Raw genomic sequence first — 21,403 nt, 5'->3', positions numbered from 1 at the left:
CCTTCGCTCCATTCCGATTTCCTTTTAGCCAATCATTTCAATTCCAATCCTCATTCCCATTCCAGCAACCTGCCCCCTTCCTTTCCAGTCCTGATGAAGGGTCTTAGACTGAGACATCGACTGTTCATTCATTTCCATAGGCGCTGCCTGACCTGGCGAGCTCCCCCAGCATTTTGTGAGTGCCGCTCTGCATGTCTCGAAAGCTGTTTGTCCTTGTAAACATGTCTTTAATTTAAGCTTTTCTTCTCAATGCTGCTGCCAGTAAGTTCTTATTGCACCTGTATTCACGTGTCTGTGGGCATCACGGCAGTGTAGCAGTTAACATAATTCAAAGTTCAAAGATTCAAATACATTTATTATCAACGTATGCATACAGAATACAACTCTGAGATTCGTCTAGGAAACTGACACCATGGAACCCGTCTGAGAAAATATCAAACACTCAACATGCAACAACATCTGTGCAAATGGTAAAAAGTGAGCGAACAGCGCTTAAAATATCAACGATCAAACCAGTAGTCCAGGAGTATTCACTTTAGTCCAGTTCTCTGTCACACGAGCCCACTGCAGGCTGAACACAGAGCCATTCTTCACTGAATCACCGCAGACCACTATTTCACCCAGATCGAACCACTCGGAACCAGCAAAGAGTAACCAGAATCCATGAAACATGAACCCCAAAGTCCCCCAAAACGGGTGCACAGCCTCACCGATCAATCCTTGTGACGTGGAACCCAAAACACCTGCACTTGCCTCCAGCGGCTAGTGAGTGAGAGAGGAAGATTAGTCAGACAGCACTGAATACCCGCCCATCCACACTCTCACACCCATCCACTTCAATCGAGCTCGACGCCTCACTCAGGGAGAAGGAATGGAGTTGATCAGTGGCTCACGCCCTTGACGCCTCGATCGGAGGGAAGGAATGGAGTTGATCAGTGGCTCACGCCCTCGATGCCTCGATCGGAGAGAAGGAATGGAGTTGATCAGGGGCTCACACCCTCGATGCCTCGATCGGAGAGAAGGAATGGAGTTGATCAGGGGCTCACGCCCTCGATGCCTCGATCGGAGAGAAGGAATGGAGTTGATCAGTGGCTCACGCCCTCGATGCCTCGATCGGAGAGAAGGAATGGAGTTGATCAGTGGCTCACGCCCTCGATGCCTCGATCGGAGAGAAGGAATGGAGTTGATCAGGGGCTCACGCCCTCGATGCCTCGATCGGAGGGAAGGAATGGAGTTGATCAGGGGCTCACGCCCTCGACGCCTCGATCGGAGGGAAGGAATGGAGTTGATCAAGGGCTCACGCCCTCGACGCCTCGATCGGAGGGAAGGAATGGAGTTGATCGGGGCTCACGCCCTCGATGCCTCGTTGGGAGAGAAGGAATGGAGTTGATCAGGGGCTCACGCCCTCGATGCCTCGATCGGAGGGAAGGAATGGAGTTGATCAAGGGCTCACGCCCTCGACGCCTCGATCGGAGGGAAGGAATGGAGTTGATCAGTGGCTCACGCCCTCGATGCCTCGATCGGAGAGAAGGAATGGAGTTGATCAGGGGCTCACGCCCTCGATGCCTCGATCGGAGGGAAGGAATGGAGTTGATCAGGGGCTCATGCCCTCGATGCCTCGATCGGAGGGAAGGAATGGAGTTGATCAGGGGCTCACGCCCTCGATGCCTCGATCGGAGGGAAGGAATGGAGTTGATCAGGGGCTCACGCCCTTGACGCCTCGATCGGAGGGAAGGAATGGAGTTGATCAGGGGCTCACGCCCTCGATGCCTCAATCGGAGAGAAGGAATGGAGTTGATCGGGGCTCACGCCCTCGACGCCTCGATCGGAGGGAAGGAATGGAGTTGATCAGGGGCTCACGCCCTCGATGCCTTGATCGGAGGGAAGGAATGGAGTTGATCAGGGGCTCACGCCCTCGATCGGAGGGAAGGAATGGAGTTGATCAGGGGCTCACGCCCTCGATGCCTCAATCGGAGGGAAGGAATGGAGTTGATCAGGGGCTCACGCCCTCGATCGGAGGGAAGGAATGGAGTTGATCAGGGGCTCGTTCCCTCGACGCCTCGATCGGAGGGAAGGAATGGAGTTGATCAGGGGTTCACGCCCTCGACGCCTCACTCAGAGAGAAGGAATGGAGTTGATCAGGGGCTCACGCCCTCGATGCCTCGATCGGAGGGAAGGAATGGAGTTGATCAGGGGCTCACGCCCACGATGCCTCAATTGGAGAGAAGGAATGGAGTTGATCAGAGGCTCACGCCCTTGACGCCTCGATCGGAGGGAAGGAATGGAGTTGATCAGGGGCTCACGCCCTCGATGCCTCGATCGGAGGGAAGGAATGGAGTTGATCAGGGGCTCACGCCCTCGATGCCTCGATCGGAGGGAAGGAATGGAGTTGATCAGGGGCTCACGCCCTTGACGCCTCGATCGGAGGGAAGGAATGGAGTTGATCAGGGGCTCACGCCCTCGATGCCTCGATCGGAGGGAAGGAATGGAGTTGATCAGGGGCTCACGCCCTCGATGCCTCAATCGGAGGGAAGGAATGGAGTTGATCAGGGGCTCACGCCCTCGATCGGAGGGAAGGAATGGAGTTGATCAGGGGTTCACGCCCTCGATGCCTCGATCGGAGGGAAGGAATGGAGTTGATCAGGGGCTCACGCCCTCGATGCCTCGATCGGAGGGAAGGAATGGAGTTGATCAGGGGCTCACGCCCTCGATGCCTCGATCGGAGGGAAGGAATGGAGTTGATCAGGGGCTCACGCCCTCGATGCCTCAATTGGAGAGAAGGAATGGAGTTGATCAGGGGCTCACGCCCTTGACGCCTCGATCGGAGGGAAGGAATGGAGTTGATCAGGGGCTCACGCCCTCGATGCCTCGATCGGAGGGAAGGAATGGAGTTGATCAAGGGCTCACGCCCTCGATGCCTCGATCGGAGGGAAGGAATGGAGTTGATCAGGGGCTCACGCCCTCGATGCCTCAATTGGAGAGAAGGAATGGAGTTGATCAGGGGCTCACGCCCTTGACGCCTCGATCGGAGGGAAGGAATGGAGTTGATCAGGGGCTCACGCCCTCGATGCCTCGATCGGAGGGAAGGAATGGAGTTGATCAGGGGCTCACGCCCTTGACGCCTCGATCGGAGGGAAGGAATGGAGTTGATCAGGGGCTCACGCCCTCGATGCCTCGATCGGAGGGAAGGAATGGAGTTGATCAGGGGCTCACGCCCTCGATGCCTCAATCGGAGGGAAGGAATGGAGTTGATCAGGGGCTCACGCCCTCGATCGGAGGGAAGGAATGGAGTTGATCAGGGGTTCACGCCCTCGACGCCTCACTCAGAGAGAAGGAGTGGAGTTGATCAGGGGCTCACGCCCTCGATGCCTCGATCGGAGGGAAGGAATGGAGTTGATCAGGGGCTCACGCCCTCGATGCCTCGATCGGAGAGAAGGAATGGAGTTGATCAGGGGCTCACACCCTCGATGCCTCAATCGGAGAGAAGGAATGGAGTTGATCAGGGGCTCACGCCCTTGACGCCTCGATCGGAGGGAAGGAATGGAGTTGATCAGGGGCTCACGCCCTCGATGCCTCGATCGGAGGGAAGGAATGGAGTTGATCAAGGGCTCACGCCCTCGATGCCTCGATCGGAGGGAAGGAATGGAGTTGATCAGGGGCTCACGCCCTCGATGCCTCGATCGGAGGGAAGGAATGGAGTTGATCAGGGGCTCACGCCCTCGATCGGAGGGAAGGAATGGAGTTGATCAGGGGCTCACGCCCTCGACGCCTCGATCGGAGGGAAGGAATGGAGTTGATCAGGGGCTTGTTCCCTCGATCGGAGAGAAGGAATGGAGTTGATCAGTGGCTCACGCCCTCGATGCCTCGATCGGAGGGAAGGAATGGAGTTGATCAGTGGCTCACGCTCTCGATGCCTCGATCGGAGGGAAGGAATGGAGTTGATCAGGGGCTCACGCCCTCGATGCCTCGATCGGAGGGAAGGAATGGAGTTGATCAGGGGCTCACGCCCTCGACGCCTCGATCGGAGGGAAGGAATGGAGTTGATCAGGGGCTCACGCCCTCGACGCCTCACTCAGAGAGAAGGAATGGAGTTGATCAGGGGCTCACGCCCTCGATGCCTCGATGGGAGAGAAGGAATGGAGTTGATCAGTGGCTTACGCCCTCGATGCCTCGATCGGAGGGAAGGAATGGAGTTGATCAGGGGCTCACGCCCTCGATGCCTCGATCGGAGGGAAGGAATGGAGTTGATCAGGGGCTCACGCCCTCGATGCCTCGATTGGAGAGAAGGAATGGAGTTGATCAGGGGCTCACGCCCTCGACGCCTCACTCAGAGAGAAGGAATGGAGTTGATCTGGGCTCACGCCCTCGATGCCTCGTTGGGAGAGAAGGAATGGAGTTGATCAGGGGCTCACGCCCTCGATGCCTCGATCGGAGGGAAGGAATGGAGTTGATCAAGGGCTCACGCCCTCGACGCCTCGATCGGAGGGAAGGAATGGAGTTGATCAGGGGCTCACGCCCTCGACGCCTCGATCGGAGGGAAGGAATGGAGTTGATCAGGGGCTCACGCCCTCGATCGGAGGGAAGGAATTGAGTTGATCAGGGGCTCACGCCCTCGACGCCTCGATCGGAGGGAAGGAATGGAGTTGATCAGGGGCTCACGCCCTCGATGCCTCGATCGGAGGGAAGGAATGGAGTTGATCAGGGGCTCACGCCCTCGATGCCTCAATCGGAGGGAAGGAATGGAGTTGATCAGGGGCTCACGCCCTCGATCGGAGGGAAGGAATGGAGTTGATCAGGGGCTCACGCCCTCGATCGGAGAGAAGGAATGGAGTTGATCAGGGGCTCACGCCCTCGACGCCTCGATCGGAGGGAAGGAATGGAGTTGATCAGGGGCTCACGCCCTCGACGCCTCGATCGGAGGGAAGGAATGGAGTTGATCAGGGGCTCACGCCCTCGATGCCTCGATCGGAGGGAAGGAATGGAGTTGATCAGGGGCTCACGCCCTCGACGCCTCGATCGGAGGGAAGGAATGGAGTTGATCAGGGGCTCACGCCCTCGACGCCTCGATCGGAGGGAAGGAATGGAGTTGATCAGGGGCTCACGCCCTCGATGCCTCAATCGGAGGGAAGGAATGGAGTTGATCAGGGGCTCACGCCCTCGACGCCTCGATCGGAGGGAAGGAATGGAGTTGATCAGGGGCTCACGCCCTCGATGCCTCGATCGGAGGGAAGGAATGGAGTTGATCTGGGGCTTGTTCCCTCGACGCCTCACTCAGAGAGAAGGAATGGAGTTGATCAGGGGCTCGTTCCCTCGACGCCTCACTCAGAGAGAAGGAATGGATTTAATCAGGGGCTTGTTCCCTCGACGCCTCGATCGGAGAGAAGGAATGGAGTTGATCAGGGGCTCGTTCCCTCGACGCCTCGATCGGAGAGAAGCAATGGGGTCGATCATGTCTCCAAGCTGCACACCCTGCTCCAGACATTCAATCATGCCTGATCCTTCTTTCTTTCTCCTCCTCAACCTCAGTTCCCAGCCTTCTCCCCGTAACATTTGATGCCACGTCCAGTCAAGAACCTATCAATCTCTGCCTTAAATACACCCAACAACTTGGCCTCCACAGCTGCATGTGGCAACAAATTCACCACCCTTTGACTAAAGAAATTTCTTCACATCTCTGTTTTGAAAGGGTGCCCCTCTATCCTGAGGCTGTGCCCTCTTGTCCTGGACTCTCCCACCATGGGAAACATCCTTTCCACATCTACTCTGTCTTGCCCTTACAAAATTTGAAAGGTTTCAATGAGATCCCCCTCATCCTTCTAAATTCCAGCGAGTACAGACCCAGAGCCATCAAATATTCCTCATATGATAACCTTTTCATTCCTGGAATCATCCTTGTGAACCTCCTCTGGACCCTCTCCAATGCCAGCATATCTTTTCTAAGATGAGGGGCCCAAAACCATTCACAATACTGAAGGTGAGGCCTCACCAGTGCCTTATAAACCCTCAGTATCTCATCCCTGCTCTTGTATTCTAAGCCTCTTGAAATGAATGTGAACATGCCATTTGCCTTCCTCACCATCAACTCAATCTGCAAGTTAACCTTTAGGGTGTTCTGAACAAGGATTCCCAAGTCCCTCTGCACCTCAGATTTTTGGATTTTCTCCCTGTTTAGAAAATAGTCTGCTCATTTATTTCTACTACCAAAGTGTAAGACCATGCATTTTCCAACATTGTATTCCCTTTGCCACTTTCTTCCCCATTCTCCGAATCTGTCCAAGTCCTTCTGCATCCTACCTGTAGTCAACACCACCTGCCCATCCACCAATCTTTGTATTATCTGAAAACTTGGCAACAAAACCATCGATTCCGTCATCTAAATCATTGATATACAGCATAAAAAGAAGTGGTCCCACCACCGACCCCTGTGGAACACCACTAGTCACTGGCAGCCAACCAGACAAGGATCCTTTTATTCCCACTCCCTGCCTCCTACCAATCAGCCAATGTTCTAACCATGTTAGTAACTGTCCTGTAATGCCATGGGCTCTAACTTGGTAAGCAGCCTCATGTGTGGCACCTTGGCAAAGGCCTTCTGAAAGTCTAAATATACCACATCTACTGCATCCCCTTTATCTATCCTACTTGTAATCTCCTCAAAGAATTCCAACAGGTTCACCAGGCAGGATTTTCCCCAAATGAAACCATGATGACTTTGTACTGTCTTGCCTGTGTCACCATGTGCTCCATCACCTCATCCTTAACAATTGACTCTAACATCTTCCCAACCACTAACTGGTCTATAATTTCCTTTCTGCTGCCTTCCTCCTTTCTTAGAGTGGAGTGACATTTGCAATTTTCCAGTCCTCTGGCACCATGTCAGAGTCCAATAATTTTTGAAAGATCATTGCTAATGCTGCCAGAATCTCTAATACTGCCTCTTTCAGAAGTCTAGGGTGCAGTTCATCTGGTCTGGGTGACTAATATACTTTTAGGTCTTTCAGCTTTTTGAGCACCTTCTCTCTTGTAACAGTAACTGCACCCACTTCTCTTCCTTCACACACTACAACATCAGGCACACCGCTAGTGTCTTCCACAGTGAAGACTGATGCAAAATATTTAATTCATCTGCCATCCCCTTGTCCGTTATTATTTCTCCTGCCTCATTTTCTAATAGTCCTATATCCACTCTCAGCTCTCTTATTTTTTACATACTTGAAAAAGCTTTTACTATCCACTTTGATATTGTTTGCTAGCTTGCTTCATATTTCATCTTTTTCCTTCCAGTGATTTTTTTAGTTGCTCTGTGTAGGTTTTTAAAAACTTCCCAATCCGCTACCATCCCACTAATTTTTGCTTTGTTGTATGCCCTCTCTTTTGCTTTTACAATAGCTTTGTTGTATGCCCTCTCTTTTGCTTTTACAATGTCAGCCATGGTTGTACTATTTTACTATTTGAGTATTTCTTCACTTTTGGAATCTTCATGTCCTGCAGCTTCCTCATTTCCCCAGAAACACACACCATTGCTGCTCTGCTGACATCCCTCCAGCAGCTCTTTCCAATCTACTTTGGCCAACTCCTCTCTCAAACCACGGTAATTTATCTTACTCCACTGAAATACTGCTACATCAGACTTTACTTTCTCCCTATCAAATTTCAAGTTGAACACAATCATATTCCTCAAGGTTCTTTTACCTTCAGCTTCCTAATCGCCTCCGGTTCATTACCTAAAACCCAATCCAGTATAGCTGATCCCCTAGCAGGCTCAACAACAAACTGCTCTAAGAAGCCATCTTGTAGGCATTCAACAAACCATATAACAATTACAGGCCATCTCGGCCCTTCTAGTCCGTCCCGAACGCTTCCTCTCACCTAGTCCCACCGACCTGCACTCAGCCCATAACCCTCCATTCCTTTCCTGGCCATATACCTGTCCAATTTTTTTTTAAATGACAATATCAAACTCACTCTCTTGAGATCCATTACCAACCTGATTTCCCAATCAACCTGCATGTTAAAATCTCCCATGTCTATCATAACATTGCCCTTTTGACACGCCTTTTCTGTTGTAATCTATACGTACTTCGACAATAACTTTACTTTGAACTTTGATAATAAATTTATTTTGAACTAAGTATCCTGAGGTGATATTAATCTCTCAGCTGGCACCTCTATGTTGCTCAGAATGCCAGGGGGAAGTCTGTTTGTGCCAATTACCAGTCTGTGCCTGGACCTTGTAAAACCCTTTAATAGAGGGTCCTTCAGAATGTAGTGGATACGACCCAGTCCATCACAGGTGAAGCCCTCCCCATCACTGAGCACATCTCCGCAGAGTGCTATTGCAGGAAAGCAGCATCCACCACAAGGGACCCCCACCACCATGCTCTCTTCTCACTGCTGTCAGCAGTCAGGAGGTACAGGAGCCTCAGGAGTCCCACCACCCAGGCCGTGCTCTCGTCTCACTGCTGTCATCAGTCAGGAGGTACAGGAGCCTCAGGAAACCCACCACCCAGGCCGTGCTCTCGTCTCACTGCTGTCATCAGTCAGGAGGTACAGGAGCCTCAGGAAACCCACCGCCCAGGCCGTGCTCTCGTCTCACTGCTGTCATCAGTCAGGAGGTACAGGAGCCTCAGGAAACCCACCACCCAGGCCGTGCTCTTGTCTCACTGCTGTCAGCAGTCAGGAGGTACAGGAGCCTCAGGAGTCCCACCACCCAGGCCGTGCTCTCGTCTCACTGCTGTCATCAGTCAGGAGGTACAGGAGCCTCAGGAAACCCACCACCCAGGCCGTGCTCTTGTCTCACTGCTGTCATCAGTCAGGAGGTACAGGAGCCTCAGGAGTCCCACCACCCAGGCCGTGCTCTCGTCTCACTGCTGTCATCAGTCAGGAGGTACAGGAGCCTCAGGAGTCCCACCACCCAGGCCGTGCTCTCGTCTCACTGCTGTCAGCAGGCAGGAGGTACAGGAGCCTCACGAATCCCACCACCCAGGCCGTGCTCTCGTCTCACTGCTGTCAGCAGTCAGGAGGTACAGGAGCCTCAGGAGTCCCACCACCCAGGCCGTGCTCTCGTCTCACTGCTGTCATCAGTCAAGAGGTACAGGGGCCTCAGGAGTCCCACCACCCAGGCCATGCTCTCGTCTCACTGCTGTCATCAGTCAAGAGGTACAGGGGCCTCAGGAGTCCCACCACCAGGTTCAGAAACAGTTATCAGCCCTCAACCAGCAGGAACCACCACCCGGGCCATGCTCTCGACTCACTGCTGCCACCATCAGGCAGGAGGTACAGGAGCCTCAGGACTCACACCACCAGGTTCAGGAACAGTTATTACCCCTCAATTATCAGGCTCTTAACCAGAGGGGATAACTTCACTCATCTTCACTTGCCTCATCACTGGAATGTTCCCACAACCTATGGACTCACTTTCAGGGACTCTTCATCTCGTGTTCTTGATATTTATTGTTTTTTTTCTCTTTTGTATTCACACAGTTTGTTGTCTTTTGCACGGTGGTTATTTGTCCATCTTGTTGGGTGAGTCATCGTTTCTATCGTGTTTCTTTGTATTACTGTGAATGCCCACAAGAAAATGAATCTCAGGGTTGCGTGTGGTGACGTGTGTGTAATTTGAACTTTGCTACTGGGAGAGGACTACACCTCGAGGTGTTGTGTGTGACTGAACACTCGATTAATGGAAAACTAAATAGTTCAGCAAATTCTCCACTGTTACCAACTTGTTTCCATAATTAAAGATTAGGAATTGGCTGGAATTTTCATTGGCCAATGATTGGCAGAGGGAAACGTCCAGCAGTTTTCAGATAGGAATAGATTAGTGACCAGTTCAGTTTGTTTTTTGTTTCACATTTGGAAATAAGTGCTGGCCTGAGACCGACACCATTGGCGTCTGAGCAATGAACTCGATGTAGGCAATCTAGCTCTGGGTTTGTCCTCGGGGTTTACTCCTGAAGCCTTCCCCATGAGTGGGTGTAGCCACAAGGCAGCGGGGGGGTCGAGATCAGAGTTTTCCCTCTCCGAGATGAGCTGCCAACCCAGCTGACGAGCCCCGTCTGCCTGAAGTGGCTGGTTTTAAGGTGCCAGTGACTCACCTTTGCCCCTTCTCCTGTCAGTAGATACGGTTCCGCCATCGTTAGCTAAAGCACACATGGAGGCCAGGAACTGAGTGAGGTTGTCAGGGGCTCTTCGAGATGCATTTCATTGGCAGCATTTAATAAGTAGTGGGAGCTTGTCTCCATTACCACCCCCGGCTATCACGAGGATCGTTGCCATTCCTTTGGATTTATCAGCTGCGTGGAGAGGAGGAGCCTGCTGCAGGGGGCAGCTTGCTCTCCGAATCAAACTGCCCCCGGCTTGTGTATCAAAACTTAGATAGCTGGATTGCTACATCCATGATCGACTCTGGCCAGAGGGCTTCAAGGCAGGACCCTGACCGAATGAGGGCCCCAAGGCAGGACCCCGATCAAAGGAGGGGCCAAAAACAGGACCCCGATTGATAGAGGGCCCCAAGACAGAGGTCACAGCCCTGTTAACTTTGACAGTGGTGAGATTTATCATTTTGTCTGAGTGGCATCAGATTCCAGTTCCTTATGGTTGTCATAGCCAGCAGGAGAGGGACTAGGGCAAATTAACTCCCACTACCTATTAAATACTCCTAATGGGGGGGGGGGGGGTGTTTCAGAGAGCCTTCAGCACATTGGCACTGATCAACACAAAATCCTGCAGCCCATTTAGTTTAAGCTACCCCTTTGAAAGGGATCTCTACATAGTTTTCTCAGAGACGTGCATTATTTCTTCAACATTTTCATCCAAATTTCCGTAAATTCCAACCAGATTTTACTTGATTTCATTGTTGGAAGGTGTGGGCCATTCACAGCCTTTACTTCCCCTCTGATTCAGGTTTAATGTCACTGGCAAATGCCCCAAAATCTGTTGTTTTGCAGCAGCAGTACATTGCAACACATAACAACTATAAATTACAGTGAAAAATACATGTATGAATTAAATAAGCAGGGCTGAAAGAGAGCGAAAAATACTGGGAAGTGTTCATGGGTTCACTGTCCATTCAGAAATCCGATGGCAGGGGGGAAGAATCTGTTCCTGAAATGTTGATTGTGTTTTCAGGTTTCTGTATCTCCTCCCTGATGGTAGCAATGGGAAGAGGGGGCCCGTCCTGAATGCTTAATAATGGATGCTGCCTTTCAGAGGCATCGCCTTCTGAAGCCGTCCTGGGTGCCCATGATGCAGCTGGCTGAGTTGACAACTTCCTGCGGCTTTTTTCCTGATCCAGTGCGGTGCCCCCCTCCTCCCGTACCAGCCAGTTAGAACGCTCTGCACAGTACATCTGTAGAAACCTGCAACATTCTCTGGTGACAAAACCAAGTCTCCTCAAACCCTTAATGAACTACAGCTGCTGTTGTGTCTTTCTGTGTAATTGCATCAATATGGTGGGACCAGGATAGATCCTCAGAGACGCTGACAGTCAGGAACTTGAAACTGCTCACCCTTTCCTCTGCTGACCCCTCGATGAGGACTGGTGTGTGTTCCCTCGACTTACCCTTCCAGAAGTCCACAATCAATCAATGAGGACTAGTATGTGTTCCCTCGACTTAACCCACAGTCAATTCCACAATCAGTTCCTTGATGTTGCTTTGATACCACTCAACAAGCTGATCTATTTCACTCCCGTACAGCTCCGTCTGGCACTCTGAGCCTCCTGCTGCTGGAAACACTTCCTCCACTGTCAGGCATCTTGCAAATGTTCCTATTCTACAGAAGTTCTGGTCTTTTGTAGGACACAGACAAAGTGAACCAGATCCATGTATCGTTTCCGAATGGCAAGCCCACGGAGGGAGCTGTCCACAAACAAGGTTCCGACCCGCAGACGTCAGGGGGAGCGCAGCCCACGAAGAGATCTCATCCTCCCACTGATCGGACTGCAGTCTCCACCCCCGAGGCAGTGGTTTGGAGACCACCGGCCAATAACAAGAACACGAGTAAGTCTACGTTGTGCGAGAGGATGGTGTTTGGGGTTGATGTCTTAGCGGTTTTTGTGGGGGAGGGGTTTTTTTGGAGGTCGATGCTCTTGTTTTGATTTGTGGGGAGCTGGGGATTGGGATGCTGTTGTACGGAGGGGTGTGGGCCTGATGTTTCTCTCGGAATGATTTTCATGCTCTTCCTTTGTTTCGTGGCTATCTGGAGAAGACAAGTTTCAGAGATGTATATGGATACATGCTCTGATAATGTGGACCTTTGAACCGATCCATCTAGGTTCGTAGTTGTCACCACGACAGCTCAGGGACGTGGCAGACACTCTGTCCTCGCTGCCTTCCGAATGTGCTGATCATTCCAAAGAACTGGACTCCAAATTGAGTCATAGACACAGAAACAGGCCTTTCAGCCCATCTAGTTCATGCTGAACTGTTATTCTACCTAGTCCCACTTTCCCACACTTGGACCACAGCCCTCCATACCCCTTCCGTATCCACGTACTTGTCCAAACTTCTCTTAAAAATTGCAGTCAAACCCCCCCCCCCCTCCATCCACCACTTCCACTGGCAGCTCATTCCACACTCTCACCACCCTCTGAGTGAAGAAGTACCCTCTCATGTCCCCCTTAAACATTTCACCTTCCACCTTTAACCTATGACCTCTAGTTCTAGTCTTGTCCAACTTTAGTGGAAAAATCCTTCTTGCATTCATCCTAATCATACCCTCCATAATTTTATATGCCTCGGTCAAATCTCCCCTCATTCTCCTATGCTCTAGGGAATAAAGACCGAACCTGTTCAGCCTTTCCCTATAACTCAGGTCCTCAAGTCCCAGCAACACTTTGCGAATTTCTCTGTACTCTTTCAGCCTTACTTACATCTTTCCTGTGACCAAAAGCTGCACACAATATTCCAGATCTGGCTTCACCAACATCTTATACAACTTCAGCATAACATCTCACCCCCTGTGGTCGATACTTTAATTTTTGAAGGGCAGTCTGCCAACAGCTCCCTTTACGACACTATCTACCCGAGACAGCTCCTTGAAGGAATTATGGATCCCCGATCCCTCTGCTCTGCTGCACTCCTCAGTGCCCCACCATTCACTGAGGAAGTCCTACCCTGGTTTGTCTCCCAAAACGCAGCACCTGGAAGAGATCATGTTGACATGAACACTGTCTCCCTCTCTCTCTCTCTCTCTGGGTTCTAGTCCGAGAAGATGGCTGTGTCGGAACGCCGGTGATGATTGGCGGCCCCACCACCCACAATCGCTACGGCCGGGCTCAAGGGGCCTGGATGAAAGATCCGGTCGTCCACCAGGAGCGAGTCTACATCGCCAACTATTTCTTTGGGACCACACTGACAGAGTTTCGCAGCCTGGAGCACTTCAAACTGGGTAAGGTTTGCCCCATACACGGTGGGCATGCTGTGCTGCTGCCGTAATGTGTGGCCCACACACATCCTTGTTAACCCAGATGGTGTATTTCCCTGTACGTTTCGATGTACGTAAATGAATCTGAGTCTGCTTCTCTGAGCATTTACCCTGATGTGTACCACCATGACCTCTGCCACCGTTGAAGGGGCCGAACACTTACCGGAAACACGCTGGACCAGCTGTAAACTACAATGGCTACAAGAAAGGTCCAGAGTTTGTCCGTCAGTGAGCGGGTGGGGGTGGGGGAGTTTCAGAGACCTGACTATGAACATACACTTTATTAGGAACATCTGGGCACCTGCCCGTTAATGCAGATATCTGATCAGCCAATCCCGTGGCAGCAACTCAATGCATAGAAGCATGCAGACATGGTCAAGAGGGTCAGACCATACATCAGAATGGGGAAGAAATGTGATGTAAGTGACTTTGACCGTGGGCTGGTTATTGGTGCCAGACGGGGTGGTTTGAGTATCTCAGAAACCGCTGATCTCATGGGATTTTCACACACAACAGTCTCGAGAGTTTACAGAGAGTGGTGTGAAATACAAACAACATCCAGGGAGCGGCAGCTCTGTGGGTGAAAACGCCTTGTTAATGAGAGAGGTCAGAGGAGAATGAAAGCTGACAGTAACTCAGGTAACCACACGTTACAACAGTGGTGTGCAGAAGAGCATCTTTGAACACCCAACAGGTCGAACCTTGAAGAGGATGTGCTACAGCACCAGAAGACCACAGACATACACTCAGAGACCACCTCATTCGGTAGAAGAGGAGCCTCCGGTGTGATGTATTCTTCCTATCACAGAATCTGAATGTAGCTCAGTTAATTCTGACTATGCTACGCTGGAGCAGAAGTGTGCTGTGATCCTTGCAGGCAGCCCCCAGCACATCCTAGTGTGTACTGGCCCTCCGTGCATTTCACGGCTCGTTTTAATGTAAGTAAATGTACGTCTGAATTTCACGTCGTTGGCTGCATCATTGTGTGGTACGTACAGGAGCTGCAAGGCACCGGACTACAGGGGATAGTAAATACCACTGGGAAGATCACCGGTGTCTCCCTCCCCTATTTGTGACATTTACCGGGAGTGTTGTGGACGAAGGGCATGAAACATCGTTGAGGATCCCTACCACCCATCCCACAATCTCTTTGACCCACTACCGTCAGGAAGAAGCTACAGGAGCATCAGGTCTAGGACTCCAGACTGGGTAACAGCCCCCTCCCTCAGGCTGTGCCTCTACAGAGGTCTTGTCACTGGGACAACGAGCTGTTTACCTGCGCTGCACACTACATACATGGTGAACTTACTTATGGTAATGTTATGTTTTATGTGCTGTGTCTGGATGAACGTTATGTTTGGCTGTATATATGTACAGCCAACTTGATATATCTACCTCTCTGACTGAAAGTGGGAGACCATTCAGTCCATCACAGTTCTACTGCCATTCTGCTATCAGGTGGGCCATGTGTGGAGTGCAGGAAATGTCAAGAAAGGCATGAGAAATGGAGGCAGAAGGCAGGCAACATGATCTCTGATGCCCGCTTCCCCATTCAACAGGATCGTGGCTCGTTTACCTCAATCCTATGTTCCTGCACTAAATCCATATGCTTTGATCTACTTCATAGTTAAAAATCTCTCGTGTTCTCTTTTTTTCTCAGGACAGAAGTGGCTAGTGCCAGGGGCATAGCTTGGAGGTGTTCACAGAAAAGTACAGGGGAGTGGGGTGGGGAGAGGGTAATGCGGGAGGAACTCACCAGGTCAGGCAGAATCTGCGGAGAGGAATAACCAGTTGATATTTTGGGCTGAGACCCATCATCAGGACTGGAAAGGAAGGGGGAAGATTCCAGAATAAGAGGGTGGGTGGGGGGGGGGGGGAAGGAGGATAGCTTGAAGGTGAGAGGTGAAGCCTGGTGGGTGAGGCGGAGGGGGGGGGAATGAAGTAAGAAGCTGGGAGGTGATAGGTGGAAGAGGCAAAGTGCTGAAGAGGGAGGAATCTGATAGGAGGAGAGAGTGGACCATGGGAGAAACGGAACCTGGGCTCATACCGTTGGTGGGAGCCATTAACTTGATAAAGATGTAAAGCATAATACTGGTTAAACATAGATCGAGTGGATAGACAAACTTTTTCTCTGGGTGGAAATGGCTAATAATTTTAAGGTGATTGGGGGGTATTAGAGGTGTTTTTCTTTAACACAGAGGGTGGTGAGTGTGTGGAGTGTGCTTCCAGGAGACGTGGTACAGGCAGATACATTGGGGACATTAAAGAGACTCTTAGATGGGCAAATGAATGAAAAAAATGGAGGGCTATATGGGAGGGAAGGGTTAGATTGATCTTAGAGTAGGGTAAAGGGTTGGTACAAAATCACTGTACTGTTGTATGAATACTGCATACTCAGTTTGTGAGCCTCCCTAGCCCTCTTGGCCTGAGAAATCCAACAATTTATAATCCCACGCACAACACGCTGGAGGAACTCAGCAGGTCGGGCAGCATCCGTGGAAATGTTTCAGGCCGAGACCCTTTATCAGGACTGAAACGCTGACTGCTCGTTTCCACGGATGCTGCCCGACCTGCTGAGTTCCTCCAGTGTAATTTATAATCCCAACCCACTTCTCATCTGCCTGAATGGACAGGGAACAGGGAAGATTGGCCAGAATTACAGCAGGGTAAGACTCTCAATTAGTTGGAGACAGTGAAGGAGCAGGGTTGCCCAGCAACATGTAGATATGGTCAATAACAAGTTCTCCAAACCGGGGAGGGCAAATTGACTGCTGTTCCCTTTGGCATTTGGGTGGTTAGAGAAAGAGAAAGGGGCATCGTGGAGAAAACCTGATTTGTCCAAGAAGTCATCTTGTTGTGGAGCTCTCTGCTGACTCAGTGATGGGGGCAGGCAAGGGCAGCTTGCAAAAGGTATAAAGATTAAAGGTTACACTACTTGTTGGATGTACTTAGAAACATCGGAACAGGCAGTGAAGTGTCAGCAACCCGCACAGAGTGCTGGAGGAACTCAGCAGGCCAGGGAGCGTCTACGGGGAAGAGTACAGTCGAAGCATCAACATGGCATGCTCACAAGTCACTCCTCTGACCCCTACGGGAGGAAACCCACGGGTAGAACGTACAAGCTCCTCACAGACAGCGGTGGGAATTGAACCGCGATCGGTGATCACGGTTAGTGCAACGTTATTACAGCTCAGCCATTGGAGTTTGTTAATCCTGTACGTTCTCCCTGTAGAATGCGTGGATTTTCTCTGGGTCTACCCACAGTCCAAAGCTGTACCAGTCAGCAGGGTAACCGGCCATTAGGCTCGGGTCCACTGCTGGGCAGTGCGTGTCGTTGGGCCTGTTCCGTGCGGTCGGTCGGCCGGACAGAGCAGGAGGAATGGGCTGGGGCTGGGGGTTTGATACCCTTGTCACCACTGTGCCGTCCTCTTGTTGCAGGTCGCTGGCTCAACACCTACAAGCTCCCATACAGCTGGATGGGGACAGGCCACGCTGTTTACAACGGCTCCTTCTACTACCACAAGGCGTACACACGCAGCATCATTCGCTACGACCTACGGAAGCGGGCGGCCGCCAGCTGGGGTTCGCTGGGTGACCTGACCATCGGCCTGTCCACTCTGGCCGGCTGGAAGGGCTACTCTGAGGTGGATTTCACAGTGGACGAGGGCGGTCTTTGGGTCACTTACTTCTCCAATGACTATGGCTACCTCCCCGAGGAGGTCCTCGTCCTCAGCCGGCTGGACCCCATCGACCTGACCACCAGGAAGGAGACCACCTGGAAAACCCGTGTCACACGGGCTTCCTACGGGAACTCCTTCCTGATATGTGGCGTCCTGTACGCCATGGACCTGGGGCACGGGGAAGGCACTGTCACCTACGCGTTTGACACCCACACGGGCTTTGAGTCAAACCCAGGGCTAAGGATCCAAAGTGAGCACTCTCTCCTGACTCAGGTGGACTATAACCCGGCAGACAAGCTGCTCTACACTTGGGACAACGGATACCAAGCCACCTACAGTGTCAGATTCACCTTCTGATCTGCAGCATCCTGCCCCTCAGCTCCTTCTCTGAACTGGGCGCCGGAACTTCAAACGGCCCAGACCCCAGACCAGCCTATGGATCCACATCTCCTCAGTTCTGCCCCAACTGATGGTCAGTTGTCCATCAGATCCAATGTGGGAGAGTTTTTGAAGTTGAAAAGCCATTGCACTGGGGTAGTTCCACTCTCTCCACCTCAGAGGCCTGGGTCCAGGGGTACGAGTAGTCTAACAACTGGTGGCTTGCTTGTTTGTTGTGGCTGACCATGACTTTTCTGTGCCTTCTCCTGCCCTTTGCTCTCTGTGGAGCTTTGCAGAGCTGCATTCCTGGCCATTGGATCTCCCTGTTGGTCTCATTCACCCGGCCCACTGGAGCTGCCTTCTCGTGCTAGGACAGGGATGTCCCTATCTCACCGGGCCTGGCGTGAGACCTGCCGGCGTCCCTCACCTGGTTCAGCCCTCCTGTCGGAGCAGTGTACCGGGTCGTGGCCGCAGTCACAGGCAACAGGTGAGAGATGAGTGTCCAGTGGGGACCATAGGTCAGTGAGCTGCCCCAGAATGGTCCGGACAAGCTCGTGAGGAACTGCTCCTCACTGGACACCCCAATGGTGGCAGTTATCCATTCCCTCACCCCTGCATTTGCCTCTGCTCATTGAGAAGCTGGGACTGACAGCCTGACTGTGCTGTGCCTCAAATTGGAGGTAAAACCTGACGTCCATTTTCAACGCTGGTCCAACACCCAAACACTTAGCGGGTCAGGCAGCAAGTGGCACGGTCCTGATGAGAAGTATCTGTGGAGGGAAATTAACTGTCGACATTTCAGTTCCTCCGGGGTTTTGTGTCTTGCTCCCCTTCCTTTTCCATTCCTCCTCCAGTCCCTATTCCCTAATCCCCTCAGTCCTTTTCTTCCCTTCACCTGCCTATCACCTCTCCCAGGTTCCCCTCATCCTTCCCTTTCTCCCATGGCCACTCTCCTCTCCTATCAGATTCCTTCTCCAGCCCTTTACCTCTTCCACATGTCACCTTACTTCATCTCCCCTCACATGGTCTCTATCACCTGCCAGCTTGTCTTCCTTCCCCTCACCCCCCATCTTCTTCCCCCTTCCTTCCCCTCACCCCCTCATCTTCTTCCCCCTTCCTTCCCCTCACCCCCTCATCTTCTTCCCCCTTCCTTCCCCTCACCCCCTCATCTTCTTCCCCCTTCCTTTCCCTCACCCCCTCATCTTCTTCCCCCTTCCTTTCCCTCACCCCCTCATCTTCTTCCCCCTTCCTTCCCCTCACCCCCTCATCTTCTTCCCCCTTCCTTCCCCTCACCCCCTCATCTTCTTCCCCCTTCCTTTCGGCTGTTTATTCTCCTCCATAGATGCTGCCTGGCCTAAGATGCTAAGTTCCTCCAGCTTTTTGTGTGTGTTGCTCAGAATTTCCAGCATCTGTGTTTATGGATCAACTACAGTCAAGTGCTTTGGAGAATTCTGGGGGTACACAGGGGTACCAAAGGGGAAATTATTGCCGAGTTGTGTGGGTAAAGAGCCGAGCAATGAGGCTGACTACACGGAGCCAAGGTAGAGTGGTCATCACCTGACCTGCAATGCAGAATCCTATCTCAGGGATGGCTCGAGATACTCTTCAATATGTTTATATCCCTCCACCCACCTCTCCCCAAACACTGTATGAGATCAGCAGTGATATCCAATGGCCAGCAAGGTGGTTCTGCCCATCATGGAGAGCAAATGGCATGACAAGTGCTTTCATGTATTCTTTCTGTGGGGGGGAAAAAAAATTACTTTGTGCTTTTTTGCTGAATTCTTGTTTCTCTTTTAAATGTCGGTGCTACATTGTAGTTTAATCTAGAGGAAGGCCCACGCTTGTCCCACCAGAGTGACTGGTGATGCTGGGGGCTGTTCTCCTTCGAAAGTGGAAAGTAGAGTTGTTTACAATCACAAGGGGTTTGGACAGAGTTGAAGCAGAATTGTATCCAGTGCCAGTGGGACAGGACCTCTGGAAGTGTGGTACAGGCGGGAGTAAGGTGAGAGCTTTCTTCACTCGGGGGCAGAATTCTGTACCCCGGAGAGGTCTGAGTGGTCAGTTACTGGCAACATTCAACAGGCCCTTCCAGCCACGCGTTCCCAGCAACCCCACCCCCTCAACAAACCCAATTAACCCTAAACTAGCCACGGACAATTTACAAAGACCAATGAACTTACCTGGTGTGGTGGGAAGCTCACGCATTCCGCGTGGAGGAGACGGAGACTCCTCACAGAAGGTGCTGGAATTGAACTCCGGACTCTGGAAGGCCCTGAGCAGTAACAGTGTTACGCTGACTGCTGCACTGCCGTGGTGACCCCAGTGACTTGGCCCCAACCCTCCCCTCCTTGTATCCATCATTGCTGAGAACAAAAATACTGGATTCTGAAATAAAGGCAATAAACATTGGGAAAATGTTTGGAACAGGGAAGGGGAGGTTTCTTTAGCCAGTGACTGGTGAGTCTGCGGAATTGCTACAGATGACAGTGGAGACCAAGTCATTCAGTATATTTACAGTGGTCTCGATTAGTCAGGCTGTCAATGGCTATGAGGAGAAGGTAGGAGAATGGGGTTGAGAGGGTCGCAGTTAGAACAACGCTTTACGGTGCTGCTAATCGCCGATTGGGCTTTTATTCCCTCTGCTGCCTGTAAGGACTTTGTCCATTCTCCCCATGTCCGTGTGGGTTACCTCCCACATTCCAAAGATGTATCGGCAGGGTCGGAGAGCTATGCTGGCAGTGGAAGTGTGCTGACACTCTGCCCATCCTTGCATTGTGTTGATGCAAACAAAATACTTCACTGTCAGTTTTAATGTTTCGATTTTCGTGGCTGGCACAGTAGCATACCTGTTAGTGTGACGCGATTACACTGCCAGCGACACAGGTCAATTTCCAGCGCTGTTGGTAAGGAGTTTATACATTCTCTGCTGGGGCTTCCTCCGGGTGCTCTGGTTTCCTCCCATATTCCAGATTGGGAAGTTCCGGGCACGCTCTTTGGCGTGGCGACTCTTGTGTGCTGCCCCAGCTCAGACTGGTCATTGTCACAAACAACACATTACACTGTATGTGACCAACAAAGCTCACCTTTAAATCAGCCACATTCGAGCATCAGTGCTGGGCTGAATGAGTGAGCTCGGGCAACATTCTGCAGAAAGGAACAGATTTAAGACTTCCAGGGGCATGACATTTCTCTCCACAGATCTCACCCAGCTTTGAACCTAAACCACGTTGGTTTTGAAGGAAACCCACCCAAAGTGCTTGAGGAACTCAGCAGGTCAGGCAGTGTATACGGAAATGAACGAACAGTCGATGTTTCAGGTCAAGACCCTTCTTCAGGACTGGAAAGTGCCAGAATAAGAACATGGAGGAGAGGTCAGAGTACAAGCTGGAAGCCAGCGGGGGGGGGGGGGGGGGGGGGAGATGGAGTGAGAATTGTGGAAGAGGCAAAGGGCTGTAGGAGGAATTTGACAGGAGAGGACAGTGGACCTTGGGAGAAAGGAAAGGAGCAGGGGACCAGGGAGAGGTGATCGGCAGGTGAGAAGGGACAGAGTGAGGAATCTAAGAGGGAAGGGAGAGGGATAAATTATTGAAAGCTGGAGAAATTGATGGTACCCAGCTGGAATATGCGTTTCTCCTCCAGCCTGAGAGTGACCTCCTCACGGCGGTCGGGAAGGCCATGGACTGACATGTTGCAATGGGGAAATCAGAACGTCTGTTCTAATCAGTATCTTTCCAGAGGCAACAAGTTCAAAGTGCAGGAATAGTATCGGTTTCTGTAGAACACAGCACAGGCACTTTGGCACATGATGTCTCAACCTCCTCCAAGATCCGTTTAAACCTTTCCTCCCTATACCCCTTCAATTCCCTTTCACTGCATCACTTTGAGCCACTTCCATGCCCTACCCTACCCTACGA

The 21,403-nt window shown here is 51.7% G+C and overlaps 1 protein-coding gene across 1 annotated transcript in view; it reads left to right on the top strand.

Moving 5' to 3' along the window:
- LOC140719313 (uncharacterized) overlaps window positions 1–18,710 on the top strand; it is a 47,885-nt gene extending 29,175 nt beyond the window's left edge. The window contains exons 5-7 of the mRNA XM_073033865.1: window positions 11,801–12,002; window positions 13,207–13,392; window positions 16,867–18,710. Coding sequence (XP_072889966.1) covers window positions 11,801–12,002; window positions 13,207–13,392; window positions 16,867–17,465 — 987 coding nt within the window. The 3' untranslated portion in view covers window positions 17,466–18,710. The remainder of the gene's footprint in view (window positions 1–11,800; window positions 12,003–13,206; window positions 13,393–16,866) is intronic.
- The last annotated feature ends 2,693 nt before the right edge of the window (window positions 18,711–21,403 follow it).

Source organism: Hemitrygon akajei, chromosome 2 (genome assembly GCF_048418815.1).
Source record: "Hemitrygon akajei chromosome 2, sHemAka1.3, whole genome shotgun sequence".
Classification (NCBI taxonomy): domain Eukaryota; kingdom Metazoa; phylum Chordata; class Chondrichthyes; order Myliobatiformes; family Dasyatidae; genus Hemitrygon; species Hemitrygon akajei.
The sequence above is the reverse complement of the archived record's forward strand: the minus strand, read 5'-3'. Positions and strand labels throughout refer to the sequence as shown.